At 42.9% G+C, this 16898-nt stretch overlaps 1 protein-coding gene across 1 annotated transcript; it reads left to right on the top strand.

Annotated features, from left to right (window-relative positions):
- Window positions 1-400: 400 nt before the first annotated feature.
- On the top strand, window positions 401-16613 carry LOC137325608 (di-N-acetylchitobiase-like). Its single transcript, XM_067990874.1, has 8 exons — window positions 401-532; window positions 5005-5143; window positions 8839-9047; window positions 10583-10754; window positions 10843-10940; window positions 12101-12262; window positions 14830-15011; window positions 16535-16613. The coding sequence occupies exons 1-8, from the start codon at window positions 401-403 to the stop codon at window positions 16611-16613; spliced, it is 1173 nt and encodes a 390-aa protein (XP_067846975.1).
- The last annotated feature ends 285 nt before the right edge of the window (window positions 16614-16898 follow it).

Genomic DNA, 16898 nt, shown 5'->3' with positions numbered 1-16898 from the left:
AGAAGCTCATATCAGGGTCAAATAGGACTCCAAGTTTGCAAACGGTCTGGTTCATCCTCAAACAGTGGTCATGGAGAGGGATGAAGCACTTTGAGACATTCTGAGGTCATGAAAGGCGCTATACAAAAGCAAGTTCTTTCTTTTTCCTTTATTAGTTTCTCTGTTTGCTGTTGGCCAAGATTTGGAGGAAGGGGGAGAAGAGAACGTCCCTTTAAATGTTGCATTTCAGAGTATGAAGATTGTTTCAACATTTCACTATTGCCACATCCACCAACACAGAGAGAGAGAGAGAGAGAGAGACTCAGGAGGTGTCATCATCAGTCACATTCGGGTGGATGTAAATAAATGATCTTGCTGCATCTGGTGGATCTTCATATCGGGCAGAGCTCAGGCGGAGAGGATGCGCTGGAGTTTGGAATTGGCGCAGGCCCTGGTCGTGCTCGTGCTGTGGGTCTGCTGCGGCTCCGGGACCGGCTGCCCGTGTTCGGATCGGGCTCTGTGCGAACCCGTGACCGTGGAGCATGAGTTCGAGGTGGGTGTTCGGGGGCCGGGGGTGGGTGTTCGGGGGCCGGGGGTGGGTGTTCGGGGGCTGGGGGATGGTGTTTGGGGGCCGAGGGTGGGTGTTCGTGGGTCGTGGGTGGGTGTTCTGAACAGTCTGAGGGGTGTGGGTCGGGGTGAGGGACAGGTGGAGCTATTGGGATGGGGGTAGTGGGGGGGGGGAATGTCCGATTATTGTTGAAATGCAAAGTGTATCATATTATAATCCGTATGTTAAAGTGTTAATATTGGTATAGTTACAGTTTGTATAAAATAGGACGAACAGTAGTATTGAGCAGTGCAAAGATATTTTAACAAGTGCAGCTTCCATAAAATGTGTTTTTAAATATATTTCTCCAATGTGCAGAGTCTTAAATGATGTGTGATCTAACTCCTGCAGTGTGTCTGTCTAATACCATGGTTAAGGTCACCGGTTTGTGGTTTTCACAGAATATTGAAAATCCTGGAATCTCATGCAATAAAAATGACATTTTTCACTCATTGTAAAACTGGGACCTTGGCCACGATTAAATTGAATACAACGTAACAGATCTTTAAAAAATAAATTGGTTGCAAAATGACTCTGTAACTGCTGACTGTATTGATGAGGTCAGTATTTACTTCAGAGCAATGTTACTAAGTGGGCAGTGTGGCAGCAACAAGAGCACCACCAATATAACCTGCAGGCTCGATGTGTTCATTCTGCTTTTATCCCACTTCCCCCACCTTCCCACAAACAAAACATTCTTCTGACAGATGGGTGGGATAAAAGTTTCCTCTGCCTGTTGGTTCCAAGAATGAATAAACTTGAATTTATGGAGCACCTCATGTCCTCAGGATGTCCCAAAGAACTTCACATGAAATGAATTACTTTTTGAAGTGTTGTCGGCAAACTGAACAGCAATTTTTAAAAATTCGTTCATGGGATGTGGGCGTCGCTGGCAAGGCCAGCATTTATTGCCCATCCCTAATTGCCCTTGAGAAGGTGGTGGTGAGCCGACTTTTTGAACCGCTGCAGTCCGTGTGGTGAAGGTTCTCCCACAGTGCTGTTAGGTAAGGAGTTCCATGATTTTGACAAGCGACGATGAAGGAACGTTGATATATTTCCAAGTTGAGATGGTGTGTGACTTGGAGGGGAACGTGCATATGGTGTTGTTCCGATGTGCCTGCTGCCCTTGTCCTTCGAGATGGTAGAGTTTGCGGGTTTGTGTGGCGCTGTCGAAGAAGCCTTGGTGAGTTGCGACAATGCATCCCATGGATGGGACACACTGCAGCCACTGTGCTCCGGTGGTGAAGGGATTGAATGTTTCGGGTGGTGGATGGGGCAGCAATCAAGCGGGCTGCTTTGTCCTGGATGGTGTGGATTTCTTGAGTCTTGTTGGAGCTGCACTCATCCAGGCAAGTGGAGAGTATTCCATCACACTCTCCTGACTCGTGCCTTGTAGATGGTGGAAAGGCTTTGGGGAGTCAGGAGGTGAGTCAGTCGCCACAGAATACCCAGCCTCTGACTTGCTCTTGCAGCCACAGAATTTATATGGCTGGTCCAGTTAAGTTTCTGGTCAATGGTGACCTCCAGGATGTTGATGATAATGTCGTTGAATATCAAGGGGAGGTGGTTAGACTCTCTCACATTGGAAATGGACATTGCCTGGCACTTGGCGTGAATGTTACTTGCCACTTATCAGCCCAAACCTGGATGTTGTCCAGGTCATGTTACATACGGGCACGGACTGCTTCATTATTTGAGGGGTTGCGAATGGAACTGAATACTGTGCAATATTCAGTGAAAATCCCCATTTCTGACCTTATGATGGAGGGAAGGTCATTGATGAAGCAGCTGAAGATGGTTGGGCCTTGGACACTGCCCTGAGGAACTCCTGCAGCAATGTCTTGGGGCTGAGATGATTGGCCTCCAACAAGCACTACCATCTTCCTTTGTGCTAGGTATGACTCCAGCCACTGGAGAGTTTTTCCCCTGATTCCCATTGACTTCAATTTTACTCGGGCTCCTTGGTGCAACACTCGGTCAAATACTGCCTTGATTTCAAGGGCTGTCACTCTCACCTCACCTCTGGAATTCAGCTCTTTTGTCCATGTTTGGACCTAGGCTGTAATGAGGTCTGGAGGCGGGAACCAAACTGAGCATCGGTGAGCAGGTTATTGGTGAGTAAGTGTCGTTTGATAGCATTGTCGATGTCACCTTCCATCACTTTGCTAATGATTGAGAGTAGACTGCTGGGGCAGTAATTGGCCGGATTGGATTTGTCCTGCTTTTTGTAGACAGGACATACCTGAGCAATTTTCCACATTGTTGGATAGATGCCAGTGTTGTTGCTGCACTGGAACAGTTTGGCTGGAGGCATTGCTAGTCCTGGAGCACGAATCAGCACTACAGTCGGGATGTTGTCGGGGCCCATAACTTGGCACTTCTTGCTGAAGATGGTTGCAAACACATCAGCCTTGTTTAGCACTTACGTGCTGGACTCTGCCATCATTGAGGATGAGCATCTATACAGAGCCTCCTCCACACCGTTAGTTGTTTAATTGTCCACCACCATTCACGACTGGGTGTGGCAAGACTGCAGAGCTTTGATCTGATCCGTTGGTTGTGGAATCATTTTGCTCTGTGTATAGCATGTTGCTTCCGCTGTTTAGCATGCATGTCGTCCTGTGTTGTAGCTTCACCTGGTTGGCACCTCATTTTTTGGTACGCCTGGTGCTGCTCCTGGCATGCTCTTCTGCACTCCTCAATCAACCAGGGTTGATCCCCTGGCATGTTGGTAATGGTAGAGAGAGGAATATGCCGGGCTATGAGGTTACAGATTGTGCTGGAAAACAATTCTGCTGATATGTGCAGAGCAAGGTCCCACAAACAGCAAGTTGCATGAATGAACAGTTAATGTGTTTCTGCTGATGTTGGTTGAGAGAAAAGTGTTGGCCAGGACACCAAGAGAACTCCCTGCTCTTCAATATTGCCAGCGGTCTATTAGATCCCCTTTAACATCTCATCCAAAAGACAACCCCTCCAACAATGCAGCACTCTCTCATTACTGCACAAAAGTGCCAGCTTGGATGATGCATGTTTGATAGTCTCAGTCCAAATCAAAGGGCCCAAATCACAAAACTGTGATGAACTAAACTGCAGCACTAAACAGGCAGTCTCATTTGAGAACACAGGATGGTTGGTGTGAGAAACGGAAAAATGTCACACTGGTGCAGTATGGGCTGTTTCTCTTTCGAGGGAACTATATTCTGATCTAGTCTTGCTGGTCTCATGGTAGAAATGCTTGATTTGACACCAGGTACCTTAAATGGAAAAGTTTTAAAACTGTAACTCTAAAGTTGCTTGTAATATGAGTTTATTTAGTTTAAGTTGTCCTTTTGAAGTGTATTGAGCACCAACACTTGGAATGGAGTATTGGGATGTGAGCTCCTTTTCCTCATGTTGTTCAGTTCCTCTCACCTGCACTATTGTGGAGATGGAAGTTCTGAGAGGTTGTTTCTCTTTAGCATATTCTTTTCTCTTGTGGCTGCATTTAGATCGACAATGGTGGTAACCTGAGAATCAGTTCACCAGCCGTTCCTTACCCCGTAACCTGGGGAAATGATAATGGGCCAAATTTTACTCTAACAGGGCATCTCACGGTGCTTGCCGTTACTTGGACCTGCCCTTGCACGTTTTTGAGTGGCAAGTTGCTGAAAGTGCGAACTGATAACGGGGCAGCGAGTGAAACAGGGCATTTGGGAGCTGAGTGAACAGGGCAAGAAACAGGGTATCTCCTTAACCAATGAGATTGAAGGATTGTGAAATTAACAGCGCAAGGATTGAGAAGGAAGTGTAAATTAGAGTGGGCGAATTCAATGTCAAATCAGGTACAGAAAGAGAAATAAAGAGAGGAAAAGAAAGATTGGATTAAAAGAGAGAGAAAAAAGTGAGTGAAAGGGGAAGTAAAAAAAAGTTTGAATTTTAAATTTCCATTTTTAAATCTCCAACAGCAATTAAATCCTGAAGGAATGAGACTCCACTCTTGTAATAGTTAATTTTCAGTGCCAGAGATCTTGATTGCCGATAATGAACACATTCACCGTCGTTAAAAAGGTACTTAGACTGGAATGGAAAAGACGTAACTTTCCATGGCGAGTTCAGTTTGAATCTCCTGCGCAAATACATGAACTTTACGTCGTTCAATGAATTTTAACGGTGAGCAAGATAGCGAGATGCTGTTTTCATGAAGCTAACAGCGGAGCAGCCCAACTCGGTCAGCAACTTGTGGATGTTTGAGTTTAACTGCGTATCTGCCCCTCGCCTGAAGTTGCTGTACCATTTACACATAAATAAAACGAGCGCCATTAGCCTCACCGTTATTTTGTCAACAAAATCTGGGCCATTGATTGTGAAAATATATATTTTTAAATGGCAGTTTTCTGCCCTTCATTACTGCAATTGACTGCTTTATTTTGTACTAGGTCTTTGTCTTTGATGTTGGAGGAAAGGATTGGAAGTATTATGACTGGTCTAAGGTCACGACTGTTGCAGCCTTTGGACCTTACGATCCTGACCTTTTGTGTTATGCTCATGCGAATCAAGTTCGAGTTGTCCTGAGAGGTAAATAATTTTATCACAGAAAAAACAAATGTCCTTCTGTCTTCCAATGCAAGCTGTATTATTGAGAACCACATAAAAGGACATTCAGTGCACAGCCTTGAATTGCGACCTTACAGTGCTGAAATTCCTCTACAGCTCCTGCACAACTCGAGCTAATAATTCCACATTCCATCTATAATATATTAAAATCTTACATCCACACACACACCTCCTGTCTACAAAACCTTACTTTCTATTGTCAAGTTTTTCACACTTTTGTGGCAACTTTTTCCATTTATAAATTCCTCTGTCCACATTTATAATGATGTGGAGATGCCGGTGATGGACTGGGGTTGACAATTGTAAACAATTTTACAACACCAAGTTATAGTCCAGCAATTTTATTTGAAATTACACATTTATAATGGGAACTGTCTCCGTAAACTTGATGCGCTGTAATTACATCCTCCCCACCAGTGGTGGCACTGTAGCACCTCTGTTTTGCATCTTTCAGCTCAAAATGCTATTTAAATAAAAATTATAATTGATCAAAGTATTATATTAAAAATTAGGACAAAATTCATGATTTCACAATGGGGACTGAGTTACATCTGAACACCCTGGTTGAATTATCCCCCACACTCCAATCCTGCTTCGTCTGAATACTACACAAGTCTGGACTCTCTTTGTCCATTGCCATGGGAGATTGACTGGTGATGTATTTTTATTCTACTTTTCACCTCCCAAACTTGCTGGATTCGTGAGCACTGAGCGGGAGTCTTCTGATCTAGGAGTAGGGGAGGGGAAGAATTCTGAGGAGGGAGATTGTGGGATCCAGTAAGCACTCAGGAGATGGTCAGGGATTGCTGGGATCTGGCAGTATTGGGGAGATGAGGGAATGGAGGGTCTAACATGTCTTGTTGGGGAGGAGTGGGTTCTAATGGAATGGGACCCAAACTGCTATTGACATCTTTGGAAGCATCAGTCCCTCACCCCTCACATGTTCCTGCAAGTTAGGTGCCCGAACCACCGCTTCCCTCATCGTCGCCCTATTCCGATCTTCTGTACTTGCCTTGAGCATTTAAGCAGAAATGCTTGGTTAAGAAAGCCTTAAAAAGCGCAAGCAAATCACTGGGGTTCATTTCTAGAGGAAAATAATTCACAGCAGAGAAGTTATGTTAATCTTGTATATGTCCTTGGTTAGAAAACACTGAGAGGACTGTGCACAGTTCTGGACTCCATACTACAAAAAGATACAGAAGTACTGGAGAAAGTGCAAAAAGGATTTACAAGGATGATATCAGAACTGAGAGAGTATAACTATCAGGAAAGACTGAACAGGCTGGGGCTCTTTTCTCTGGAAAAGAGAAGGCTGGGACGTGATCTGATAGAGGTATTTAAAATTATGAATGGGTTCGATCGGGCATATGGAGAGAAGAATTGGCAAGATGTAACGAGTGCCACAGGAATCAGTGTCCTAGTACATGAATCACAAAAAGTTAGTATGCAGGTACAGCAAGTGATTAGGAAGGCAAATGGAATATTGTCATTTATTGCAAGGGGAATGGAATCTTAAAGTAGAGATGTTTTGCTCCAGTTGTGCAGGGCATTGGTGAGACCACATCTGGAATACTGTGTGCAGTTTTGGTCTTCTTATTTAAGAAAGGACATAATTGCTTTGGAGGTAGTTCAGAGAAGGTTCACTCAACTGATTCCTCAGAAGAGGGGGTATCTTGAGAGAAAAGGTTGAACAAGTTGGGCCTGTATACACTGGAGTTTAGAAGAACGAGAGGTTATCATATTGAAACATACAAGGTCCTGAGGGGACGAGAAGGGGTAGATGATGAGAGGATGTTTCCCTTTGTGGGAGATACTAGAACTAGTGGCCACCAGTTTATAAATTATGGGTCTCCCATTTAAGACGGAAATGAGGAGGAATTTTTTCTCTCACAGGGTCGTGAGTCTGTGGAACTCCCTTGCCAGAGAACGGTGGAGGCAGGGTCATTGAATATTTCTAAGGCTGAGTGCGATAGATTCCTGATTAACAAGGGAGTCAAAGGTTGTAGTAGGTAGACAGGTAAGTAGGGTTGAGGTCACAATCAGATCAATCATCACCTTACCAAATAGCAGAGCAGGCTCGAGGGGCTGAATGGCCTACTCCAGCTCTCGTATGTTCATATGTTCGTATTTTTCCATTTGTGGGCGAGTCCAAAACTAGAGGTAATCCAAATCAATAAGATAGTCACAAATAAATCCAAAAGGGAATTCAGGAAAAACTTCTTTCGTAAGTGAGTGGAAAGAATGTGGAACTTGCTACCACATGGAGTGGCTGATGCAAATGACATAGATGCATTTAATGGGAAGCTGCAGAAGTGTATGAGGGAGAAGGATATGTCCAGGCTTTGGAGACAGGCTGAGGCCTTCAAATAAAAACTTCACTTGTCTTTAAAGTCTTTGCTTCAAGCAAAGACACGAAAAGACACAAAAGAAAATTAGTTGGATAAATTTAAACATGTTATTGTGAAATGTCATTTTTTGAATTTGTATTTTATTTTAGAAACTCTTATTTTATAAATTAAATATTGCAGTTACTGAGGAAAAACATGGTCCATGAAAAACAGTTTCAGCTGCAGGCAGAGAAATCTGTTCCACACCATCACTTGGTAGCCGTAGTGTGGAACTGCATAACCACAGGCCACATTATGGGCAAAATCCTATTATAAAGGAGACAGGACGGGCGTCACTGGATGGGAACACAATTAAAATAGAAAAACAAAAGACACTGTTGACACAGAACTTTTGAATAGAAAGATGACAGGACATACTGTTTTTAACAACCTATAAATAGATAGGTGGAACTTTTATTCCCTGGCACAGCAGCAGTCTGCCACTGATGCCAGGATTTAGAATGAAGAATGCAGTTTAATGAAAGCCCGACCCAATTGTGTCCAGAGCCCAGCACACACGCTCCATTCTTCCGACTCTGGGCTAATGAGATTTCTCCTCTTCCACCATCAATGGCAGAACCTTCAGCTGTTACTGTCTTGAACTCCAGATTCTTCTTCTTCAACCTCTTTGTCTTGCTATTTCTCTTCCTATCTTCGAAAGCCTCATCAAAACCTACCTGTTTGATTGTGCCTTTGGTCACTTCCCTCAAGTGTCAGCTTAGCTCAGTGGTAGCACTGTGTCTCTCCTCCTGGGTCAGAAGGTTTTGGGTTTACTCCAGGACTTGACACATAAGTGCAGTACTGAGGGAATGCTGCATTGCCAGAGGTGCTGTGTTTCAGATGAGACCTTAAACAAAGGCTCCACCTGCCTGTTCAAGTGGATGTAAAAGACCCCATTGGCACAATTCAAAGAACAGGGAGTTCTCCTGGTGTCCTGGACAACATTCATCCCTCAACCGACATCACCAAAACAGATTAACTGGCCATTTATCTAATTTCCTGTTTGTGGGGCCTTTCTGGGCACAAATTAACTATCACATCTGCTTGCAAAGCAACAGTGATTACGCTTCAAAAATAATTAATTGGCTATGAAGCATTTAAGGAGATCCTGAGGATGTGTCAGGCACTATGTCAATGCAAATTCGAGCTAAATCTCCCTCTACTACTTCCGACTTGATGTTGGCAGTTCTGTCCTGCAAAGTTTCTTGGGACACAATGTTGTACGAAACATGCTCTATAATTGGAAGTTGTTTCTTCACCCTTCACCAGGAGTTTTTATACTATGGAACATTGTATTCAGACAACGCCGAGCAAATTGGATCGATGAGCAATTGCAGTTGGCAAAAAGGCAATTTATGGATGGAATCAATTTGGATGTGAACATTGCTGCTGGAAATCCATCTGTCGGCTATTTCTTCATGCCTCAACTGGTTTCTGAAACCATGGGTGTGTTCCACCGTGAAATACCTGGGTCTCAGGTGAAGGAGCCATTTTTTTCATTGAATGGGGATAAGCAATTTACTTTCTACTTAATTATGAAGGAAGATTGATATTTTTCTGGATAAGTGAATTGAAATCATGATTTTTCGCTGCTGTTTATCAGTGCATCATCTTGTTACAAAGCTGCTTTGACAATTGCTGAGGTTAGAAATTTGAGATTGAATCAGTTTAAGCTGGATATGCAGCAAACTTGATGCTGCATCACTTGTAGCCCAGAATGATACAAGTGACTTGAGTTCCAGCTTCCATGCATGGGATGGTTCGAACTGTAATTTTCACATAGGTTCTCAGAAGGTTACAGCACAGTAGGAGGCCATTTGGCCCAGCGTGCCTGTTCTGGCTCTTTGAAAGAGCTAACTAATTAATCCCACTCCCCTGTTCTTTCCCAACGGCCCTGGAATTTTTTGCCCTTCAATTATTTATCCAATTCCCTTTTGAAAGTTACTATTGAATCTGCTTCCACCACCCTTTCTGGTTTTGCATTCCAGATCATAACAACTCTCTGTGTAAAAAAAATTCTCCTCATCTCCCCTCTCATTCATTTGCCAATCTCCTTAAACCTGTGTCCTCTGGCTATCAACCCTCCTGCCACTGGGAACATTTTCTCCTTATTTACTCCATCAAAACCCTTCTTCAAAGGAAGAAAAACTTGTCTTAATGTAGAGACCTTTGACATCCTTCAGAAATGTCCCACAGTTCATATCCAATGAGTTACTTTGAAATAAAGGGACTATTAAGGAGGCAAAAAAAGAAATCACTCGCTGCATTTTTATTGGGTAAAGTTTGAAGCAGACTTTTACTGCTGAGAAGTTTGCACATAACGGACTTTGATAACTCAGATTACAGTGATATAATTCTTGACCTTAGGCTCCCGAATGCCTTCTTGTTCAGGCAGTGACTACATGAGCCATGCAAATCCTGGTTCGTGCTGAGTTATCTGATTTCAGCTGGGATGTTGGAGGGCACAATTTACCCCGAGTGCCACTGGGTCGGGGAAGGTCAAATGAACCATCTGATCATTATCTGGAAACCTCCCACTGGAAGTGTGACCGTGCAGATGGCCACCAATTGGGTTAGTCCCCCCACCCATGTTAAAATAGCCTGCCAGCACTCAATGTCTGGCCTCACATAAAAGAACTTTGGCCAATTTGACTCGGTATTGGAGTGTGGCTGGCCCTTTTGGGACTACAATTTGGTCACAACTTAATGCCTTTTGGAGAGGAGGAGAGAAAATTGATGGAAAATTGGAGGAAGAAGGTGAGTGAGCAGTGGGGAATTGAACCTGATTAATATTTGATAACCGAGGATCCTATTAATTCTAACTCACAATTTGCCCCAACTTTATCCTGTTCCTTTTTATACAGTCATGAACACTGTCGAACTCCTAACCTGTTAAATTCACAGTTCCCATGGACCATGTGCGAGTGCATATAAAAACCATATAACTACTAGTGATATCCAACATAAGGTATGAGATGAAACTAACTTCTTCTTGTTACTCTTTGGCCCTTAGGTCACATTTAACGTGCCTTGGTCTCCAGACTGCATTGATGGCCGATGCTATGACTTTTTGAGAATTGCAAATTCCTGTGACTTTTTATTTGTGATGTCCTATGATATGCAGAGTCAAATGTGGGACAATTGCTTTGCAAAGGCAAATGCTCCCTATTACCAGACTTTATCAGGTATGTACAATAAGACCATCTGGTTCAGGGTCTACCTGCCCGATATCAATGTGAATCTAAGACCCTCATTATTATTTTCCCCATTTAGGTTACTCCGCTTATATCAATCTGGGAATTGATTCCAGAAAGCTCGTGCTGGGAGTTCCATGGTATGGTTATGACTATCCTTGCACACAGTTTTTTGAGGTAAGGTTTTGTCATTATCTGGCTTTCAGTAATCCTAATTATTTAGAATAGACTATTGTAAACCATTACAAAAGAGCCAGAGGTGATCTGGGGAAACATTTTTTTTACGCAGCGAGTTGTTATGATCTGGAATGCACTGCCTGAAAGGGTGGTGGAAGCAGATTTAATATTCACTTTCAAAAGGGAATTGGATAAATACTTGAGGGGAAAAATTTACAGGGCGATGGGGAAAGAGCAGAGGAATGGGACTGATTGGATAGTTCTTGTGACGAGCCAGCACAGGCATCATGGGCCGAATGACCTCCTCCCTTGCTGTACTTACTATGATACTATGATGTTATGATTGTCTTGTTGCTGTGCAAAATATCCCATTGATTCACTGTTCTGGAGAAATTATTTGTTTGCAGTGCTTGCTCTCTGGGCTTACCTTATCTGTGCTATTTAACATTTTATTCCACTGAGGCCTCCCCTTAACTGCATTCTTCTAGGTTGTAAATCTTAAGCTTCTCGAATCTTTTCTCAAAGCTCATCCTTTTAACACAAGGAATCATAAGAACATAGGAACAGGAGGAGGCCATTCAGCCTCTCAAGCTGTTCCGCCATTCAATTAGATCATGTCTGATCTGTATCTTCATTCCATCTACACACCTTGGTTCCATAACCCTTAATACCCTTCCCGAACAAAAATCTATCAATTTCAGTTTTGAAGTTTTCAATTGACCGAGCCTCAACAGCTTTTTGGGGGAGAGAATTCCAGATTTCCACGGCCCTTTTCGTGAAGAAGTGCTTCCTGACATCACCCCTGAACAGCCTTGCTCTAATTTTAAGCTGATGTCCCCTTGTTCTGGACTCTCCCACCAGAGGAAATACTTTCTCTCTATCTACCCTATCAACTGCTTTGATCATCTTAAACACGTCAATTACATCACTCCGTAATTTTCTATATTCAGTCTTGTTGCTGTCTATTTGAAATTACAACCTTGTCCTTGTCTATAAATGTACTATTTAATTTTATATATTTCAGTGAGAGACCCTCCTGTCCAAATTGTAAAACTTATTTTTCTCTAATTGTTCCTCTTTACACTTAGAGATCAGTCATGTTGTTACTGCATTTTTGAAGTTACCAAAGTAACTATATTTTCATCCTTTTGTATTTTCAGACTGGTAGGTGTGTATTGGAAAAGATTCCTTTCCGAGGTGCCCCTTGCAGTAATGCAGCTGGACGTCAGGTCCCATACAAAGAGATCGCAGAGCATGTGCACAAATCAATTACTGGCAGATATTGGGATGATGAGCAGAAAGTCCCGTCTTATATCTACATGGTAAGACTATCAATCAAAACACAATGGAGAGTTGTGCATTGTCCATTCTTTGCAGAATGCAAACCTTGCAGTATTTCATGATTCAATATTCCAAGAAAATGGGAGTTGACAGACAAAGCACCAAACCCAGTTCCGTTTGTTAAGACATTGTGTATGACCAGTTGCAAAAAATGAGATGAGCTGTGGTCTTTTCAAATCGATCACTTTACACAACCCATATTGACCCTCCTGTGAAAATTAGCGATTGTTTGGTTTGTGAAATGTGTGCCCCTGTCTCCCATTTGATGATCAATTTAGCACAAAAGATTGACGGGAGCGTACCCTGTACATAAGAAAACTGCACAGTAGCAAATACCACACACTCTTGATCTACTGCATTCTAATGTCCTTCAGGGAAGGAAACCTGCCGTCCTTACCCGGTCTGGCCTATATGTGACTCCAGACCCACAGCAATGTGGTTGATTCTTAATTGCCCTCTGAAATGGCCTAGCAAACCACTCAGTTGTAAAATCCAGATACGAAAAGTCATAATAAGAATAAAACCGGATGGACCACCCGGCATCGGACCACTAGGCACCGGACACGACAACGGCAAACCAAGCCCAGTCGACCCTGCAAAGTCCTCCTCACTCACATCTGGGGACTTGTGCCAAAATTGGGAGCGCTGTCCCTCAGACTAGTCAAGCAACAGCCTGACACAGCCATACTCACAGATCTTTCAACCAACTTCCCAGACTCTTCCATCACCATCCCTGGGTATGTCCTGTCTTCATCAATGACCTTCCCTCCATCATAAGGTCAGAAATGGGGATGTTCGCTGATGATTGCACAGTGTTCAGTTCCATTCGCAACCCCTCAAATAATGAAGCAGTCTGATCCCGCACGCAGCAAGACCTGGACAACATCCAGGCTTGGGCTCATAAGTGGCAAGTAACATTCGCGCCAGATAAGTGACAGGCAATGCCCATCTCCAACAAGAGAGGGTCCAACCACCTCCCCTTGACATTCAACGGCATTACCATCACCAAATCCCCCACCATCAACATCCTGGGGGTCACCATTGACCAGAAACTTAACTGGACCAGCCATATAAATACTGTGGCTACGAGAGCAGGTCAGAGGCTGGGTATTCTGTGGCGAGTGACTCACCTCCTGACTCTCCAAAGCCTTTCCACCATCTACAAGGCACAAGTCAGGAGTGTGATGGAATACTCTCCACTTGCTTGGATGAGTGCAGCTCCAACAACGCTCAGGAAGCTCGACACCATCCAAGATAAAGCAGCCGCTTGATTGGTTCCACCACCCTAAACATTCACTCCCTTCACCACCGGCGCACAGTGGCTGCAGTGCGTATTATCCACAGGATGCACTGCAGCAACTCGCCAAGGCTTCTTCGACAGCACCTCCCAAACCCGCGACCTCTACCATCTCGAAGGACAAGAGCAGCAGGCACATGGAAACAACACCACCTGTATGTTCCCTTCCAAGTCACATACCATCCCAACTTGGAAATATATCGCCGTTCCTTCATCGTCGCTGGGTCAAAATCCTGGAACTCCCTTCCTAACAACACTGTGGGAGAACCGTCACCACACGGACTGCAGCAGTTCAAGAAGGCGGCTCACCACCACCTTCTCAAGGGCAATGAGGGATGGGCAATAAATGCCGGCCTCGCCAGCGACGCCCACATCCCATGAACAAATAAAAAAAAATACCTAGTCACATGTCTAATTGACATTGGCCAAGTCTTGCTGAGATACTTGATGCACTGCAGTCAAACGCTGTGATGCTTGAGCTTTCAGCAGTAACATTGAAATCATGTTTTCCACCTTTCGATTGCAATATTTTGTTACTTTGAGCAATTTGAAAAGATTATTTTGAAATGATAGAATGTTCCACATTGAGTTAAATCTGACCTTGGATAATTCGATTTATTTTTTTAAATCATTTTCTCTGGAGGCCCATGCTAACTCTGACTTGCAAGTCATCTGTCTCTTTCTATTTCCCCCAAATCATTTTTTTCCCAATCAAACACCATAATCTTTTGACTTGTTGCATCCGAATTGACATCTGGGCTGTTCATGTGGATTTTTCTAAGTTGCTGTACTGAGGGAGTGCTGCACTGTCGGAGGTGCCGTCCTTCAGATGACACGTTAAACTGAGGTCCCGTCTGTGCTTTCAATGTGTGCCTTATGTTCATATGTTGCACAGCATCCAGATGAGTTAATTGGTTTGGGTGTTAAAAAAGATAGACTTGGAGCTGCTCCTGCTCCGTTCCCGTTACTTGTGTGGACGTGCAGCGGAAAACCGCGTTTGTGCACGGAAATGGAGTTTCTGCCGACGGTCAGGGGACGGAGTGGGAGAAGCCCTGAGGAAATTGCCGGCCGTTGCCGTAAGTCCCTAATTTTTGAGTTTGTTTTGCTCATTTGTCATTGTGCATTTTCTCATCGTACATTTCAGTCCATTCTGTCTTCTGCTGATGAAGATTTTCAGCATAGTGTCTCGAACTGAGCATTGACCCAAACCCCTCGCTCCTATCTGTGTAACTCTTCATTTTTTTATGGCAGGTTAATAATACATTTCATGAGGTCTGGTATGACGATCCACAGAGCATTTCAATTAAGTCAGCGATCATGAAGAAATTGAGACTCCGTGGCATAGGCATGTGGAATGGAAATATGCTGAACTACAGTGATGATCATTTCATAGTAAAGCAAACTGAAGACATGTGGAATGCTCTTTGCCCTTTGTGAGGAAAACGGCGACGTTGAACCATCTCATCTTAACAGAATGTAATCATTTAATTTTGCAAGTAAACTCAGCAAAAAGTGAGCTAGCTTCCAACATGAGAAATTAAAGATAACGCAGATCGAGGGAACAGATTTAACATTTTGTCGAGCTAACGAATTTCTATTCAATGAAAAGAAAATGTACGAATACAATTTGTACTACAAGATCTGGTCACTTCAGGCATCTCAAGTTGTTTACAAAATGCATCAAATCTGTATTGACTTTCATAATGCTTAATGATCGTGCAGGTTAAAACATCTTGCCGCTAATTATTTACAATTCAGAAAACAAGTCAGCTTTCCCGTTGGGTAATAATCCAATTCTGATATGCACACGCGTGTTGTCTGTTTTATGCACATCTTAATTCTTGACAATGATTTTGATGATTTTATTTTGATTGGTTATCATTTTGAACCTCGATAACTTTAATTTTCAACTTTCCTCCATTAAGGGGGGGTGAACGGACCAGATAATAGTATCCTGTGTACTGCTAGTATTTTTATTTAATTGTAATATTACAAGACAATGTAACCATTTGAATTTTATTCCACCTGAGTGCTTTACAATTGTCTATTCTTGAAAAGCAATTTAAATTTTTACGGGAACACGTATTTCACAAAATAAAATGTGATGTTTCCAAAGTAAGTGTTTCAGTTGTGTTGCTCCAGGAAAGTGGGGATTGTGTAAATATAAAACAATTGTGGTACCGGTTAAAAAAATTCCCCTCAAGTCTAATCTTGGCACATATATTTAGTAGTCCTTAGTTAATCACTTGCCCTCCCCGTTGCCAACATGTGAAACTCAGTGTTGGGGGGAGGGAGGTCTGTGTCCCATTTTATCTTTATTTACTTTGTAATATTACCCAGCAAGAATTGTCCTGCTCTTTATTCCTGACACAGTTTTCTTCTTTCACAATATTGTTTGACGAACTCTGTGCGTGAGATTATGGTCCAACCATCTCATGGATGAAAATGATGAGACAAAGAAGGCAATAAAATTGGTGCTGTCATTGAATAATACAGAAGTAAGACCATACTTGATCTTCAATATCTTTAACTGATTTCTCGAGGTAAAGTGATCGTTTCGTCGAACAGGAAGCAAAGTTGTCAGAATGGGGGACGGCGAATCAGTCCACTGATCTAATCTTTCCATGTTAGCAGACTGGAGCCCGCTGGCAATTGTACCAATGGGCACAGGAACCAGTTTAGAGCAGGCACTGAATTGACAATGCAGAGAGCTGTCAGGGATATCACACTGCTCAATCGGACCCGTGAGCATCATTAAAGCTGAAAGAGCTGGAAACATTACTTCATCTTATCAAGTTAATCATGGGCTGGGTGAGAAAAGGACACTTTTTTTCTTTTCCCTTTTTTTCTTGAGAATGATAAGGCAAGTTCTTTCCTTTCTTTGCTTTCCTCTTTTTTCTTTTTCGATTTTTTCTCTTTTTCTTTTCTGTTCTCCTTTTTCTTTTCTTTCTTCTAGTTTCCGTTATCCTGTGCTCTCGAGCATTTCCAGCTCTTTCAATAGGATTTGTACGTTTGCTATCAAACAAAAGCATTGAAGCAATTCCGACCCAAAATGGAATAAGACTCTTAGTTAATGGTGTAGAAAGACCTCTGAACCAGCAAGTTCCAAGTCCAAGTGATGAGTGGCCTTTCCACTCCTAAAGGGATATTGGTGACAGATTTACATTTCAGTAACCTCTTCACATTCCTGCAAACCTGTTAACTTGCCTATTCTGCATTACTTATCAGGTAACAAGCAATAAAGACTTCAGATCCTGAATTTCTTCTTTTACTTACTTTAGGATAAATGTTCGTATCATTTTAGAGTGGTGAATTGCACA

Source organism: Heptranchias perlo, chromosome 9, assembly GCF_035084215.1.
Source record: "Heptranchias perlo isolate sHepPer1 chromosome 9, sHepPer1.hap1, whole genome shotgun sequence".
Classification (NCBI taxonomy): domain Eukaryota; kingdom Metazoa; phylum Chordata; class Chondrichthyes; order Hexanchiformes; family Hexanchidae; genus Heptranchias; species Heptranchias perlo.
This window is presented reverse-complemented; position numbering and strand designations above follow the sequence as displayed.

What these genes read in the sequence shown, in the direction of transcription:
- LOC137325608 (XM_067990874.1), top strand. Translation starts at nt 401, where the DNA reads ATGCGCTGGAGTTTGGAATTGGCGCAGGCCCTGGTCGTGCTCGTGCTG. An exon ending in GTGAAATACCTGGGTCTCAG is followed by an intron (nt 9,048 to 10,582) that starts GTGAAGGAGCCA and finishes TTTGGCCCTTAG; the next exon opens with GTCACATTTAACGTGCCTTG. An exon ending in CTATTACCAGACTTTATCAG is followed by an intron (nt 10,755 to 10,842) that starts GTATGTACAATA and finishes TTCCCCATTTAG; the next exon opens with GTTACTCCGCTTATATCAAT.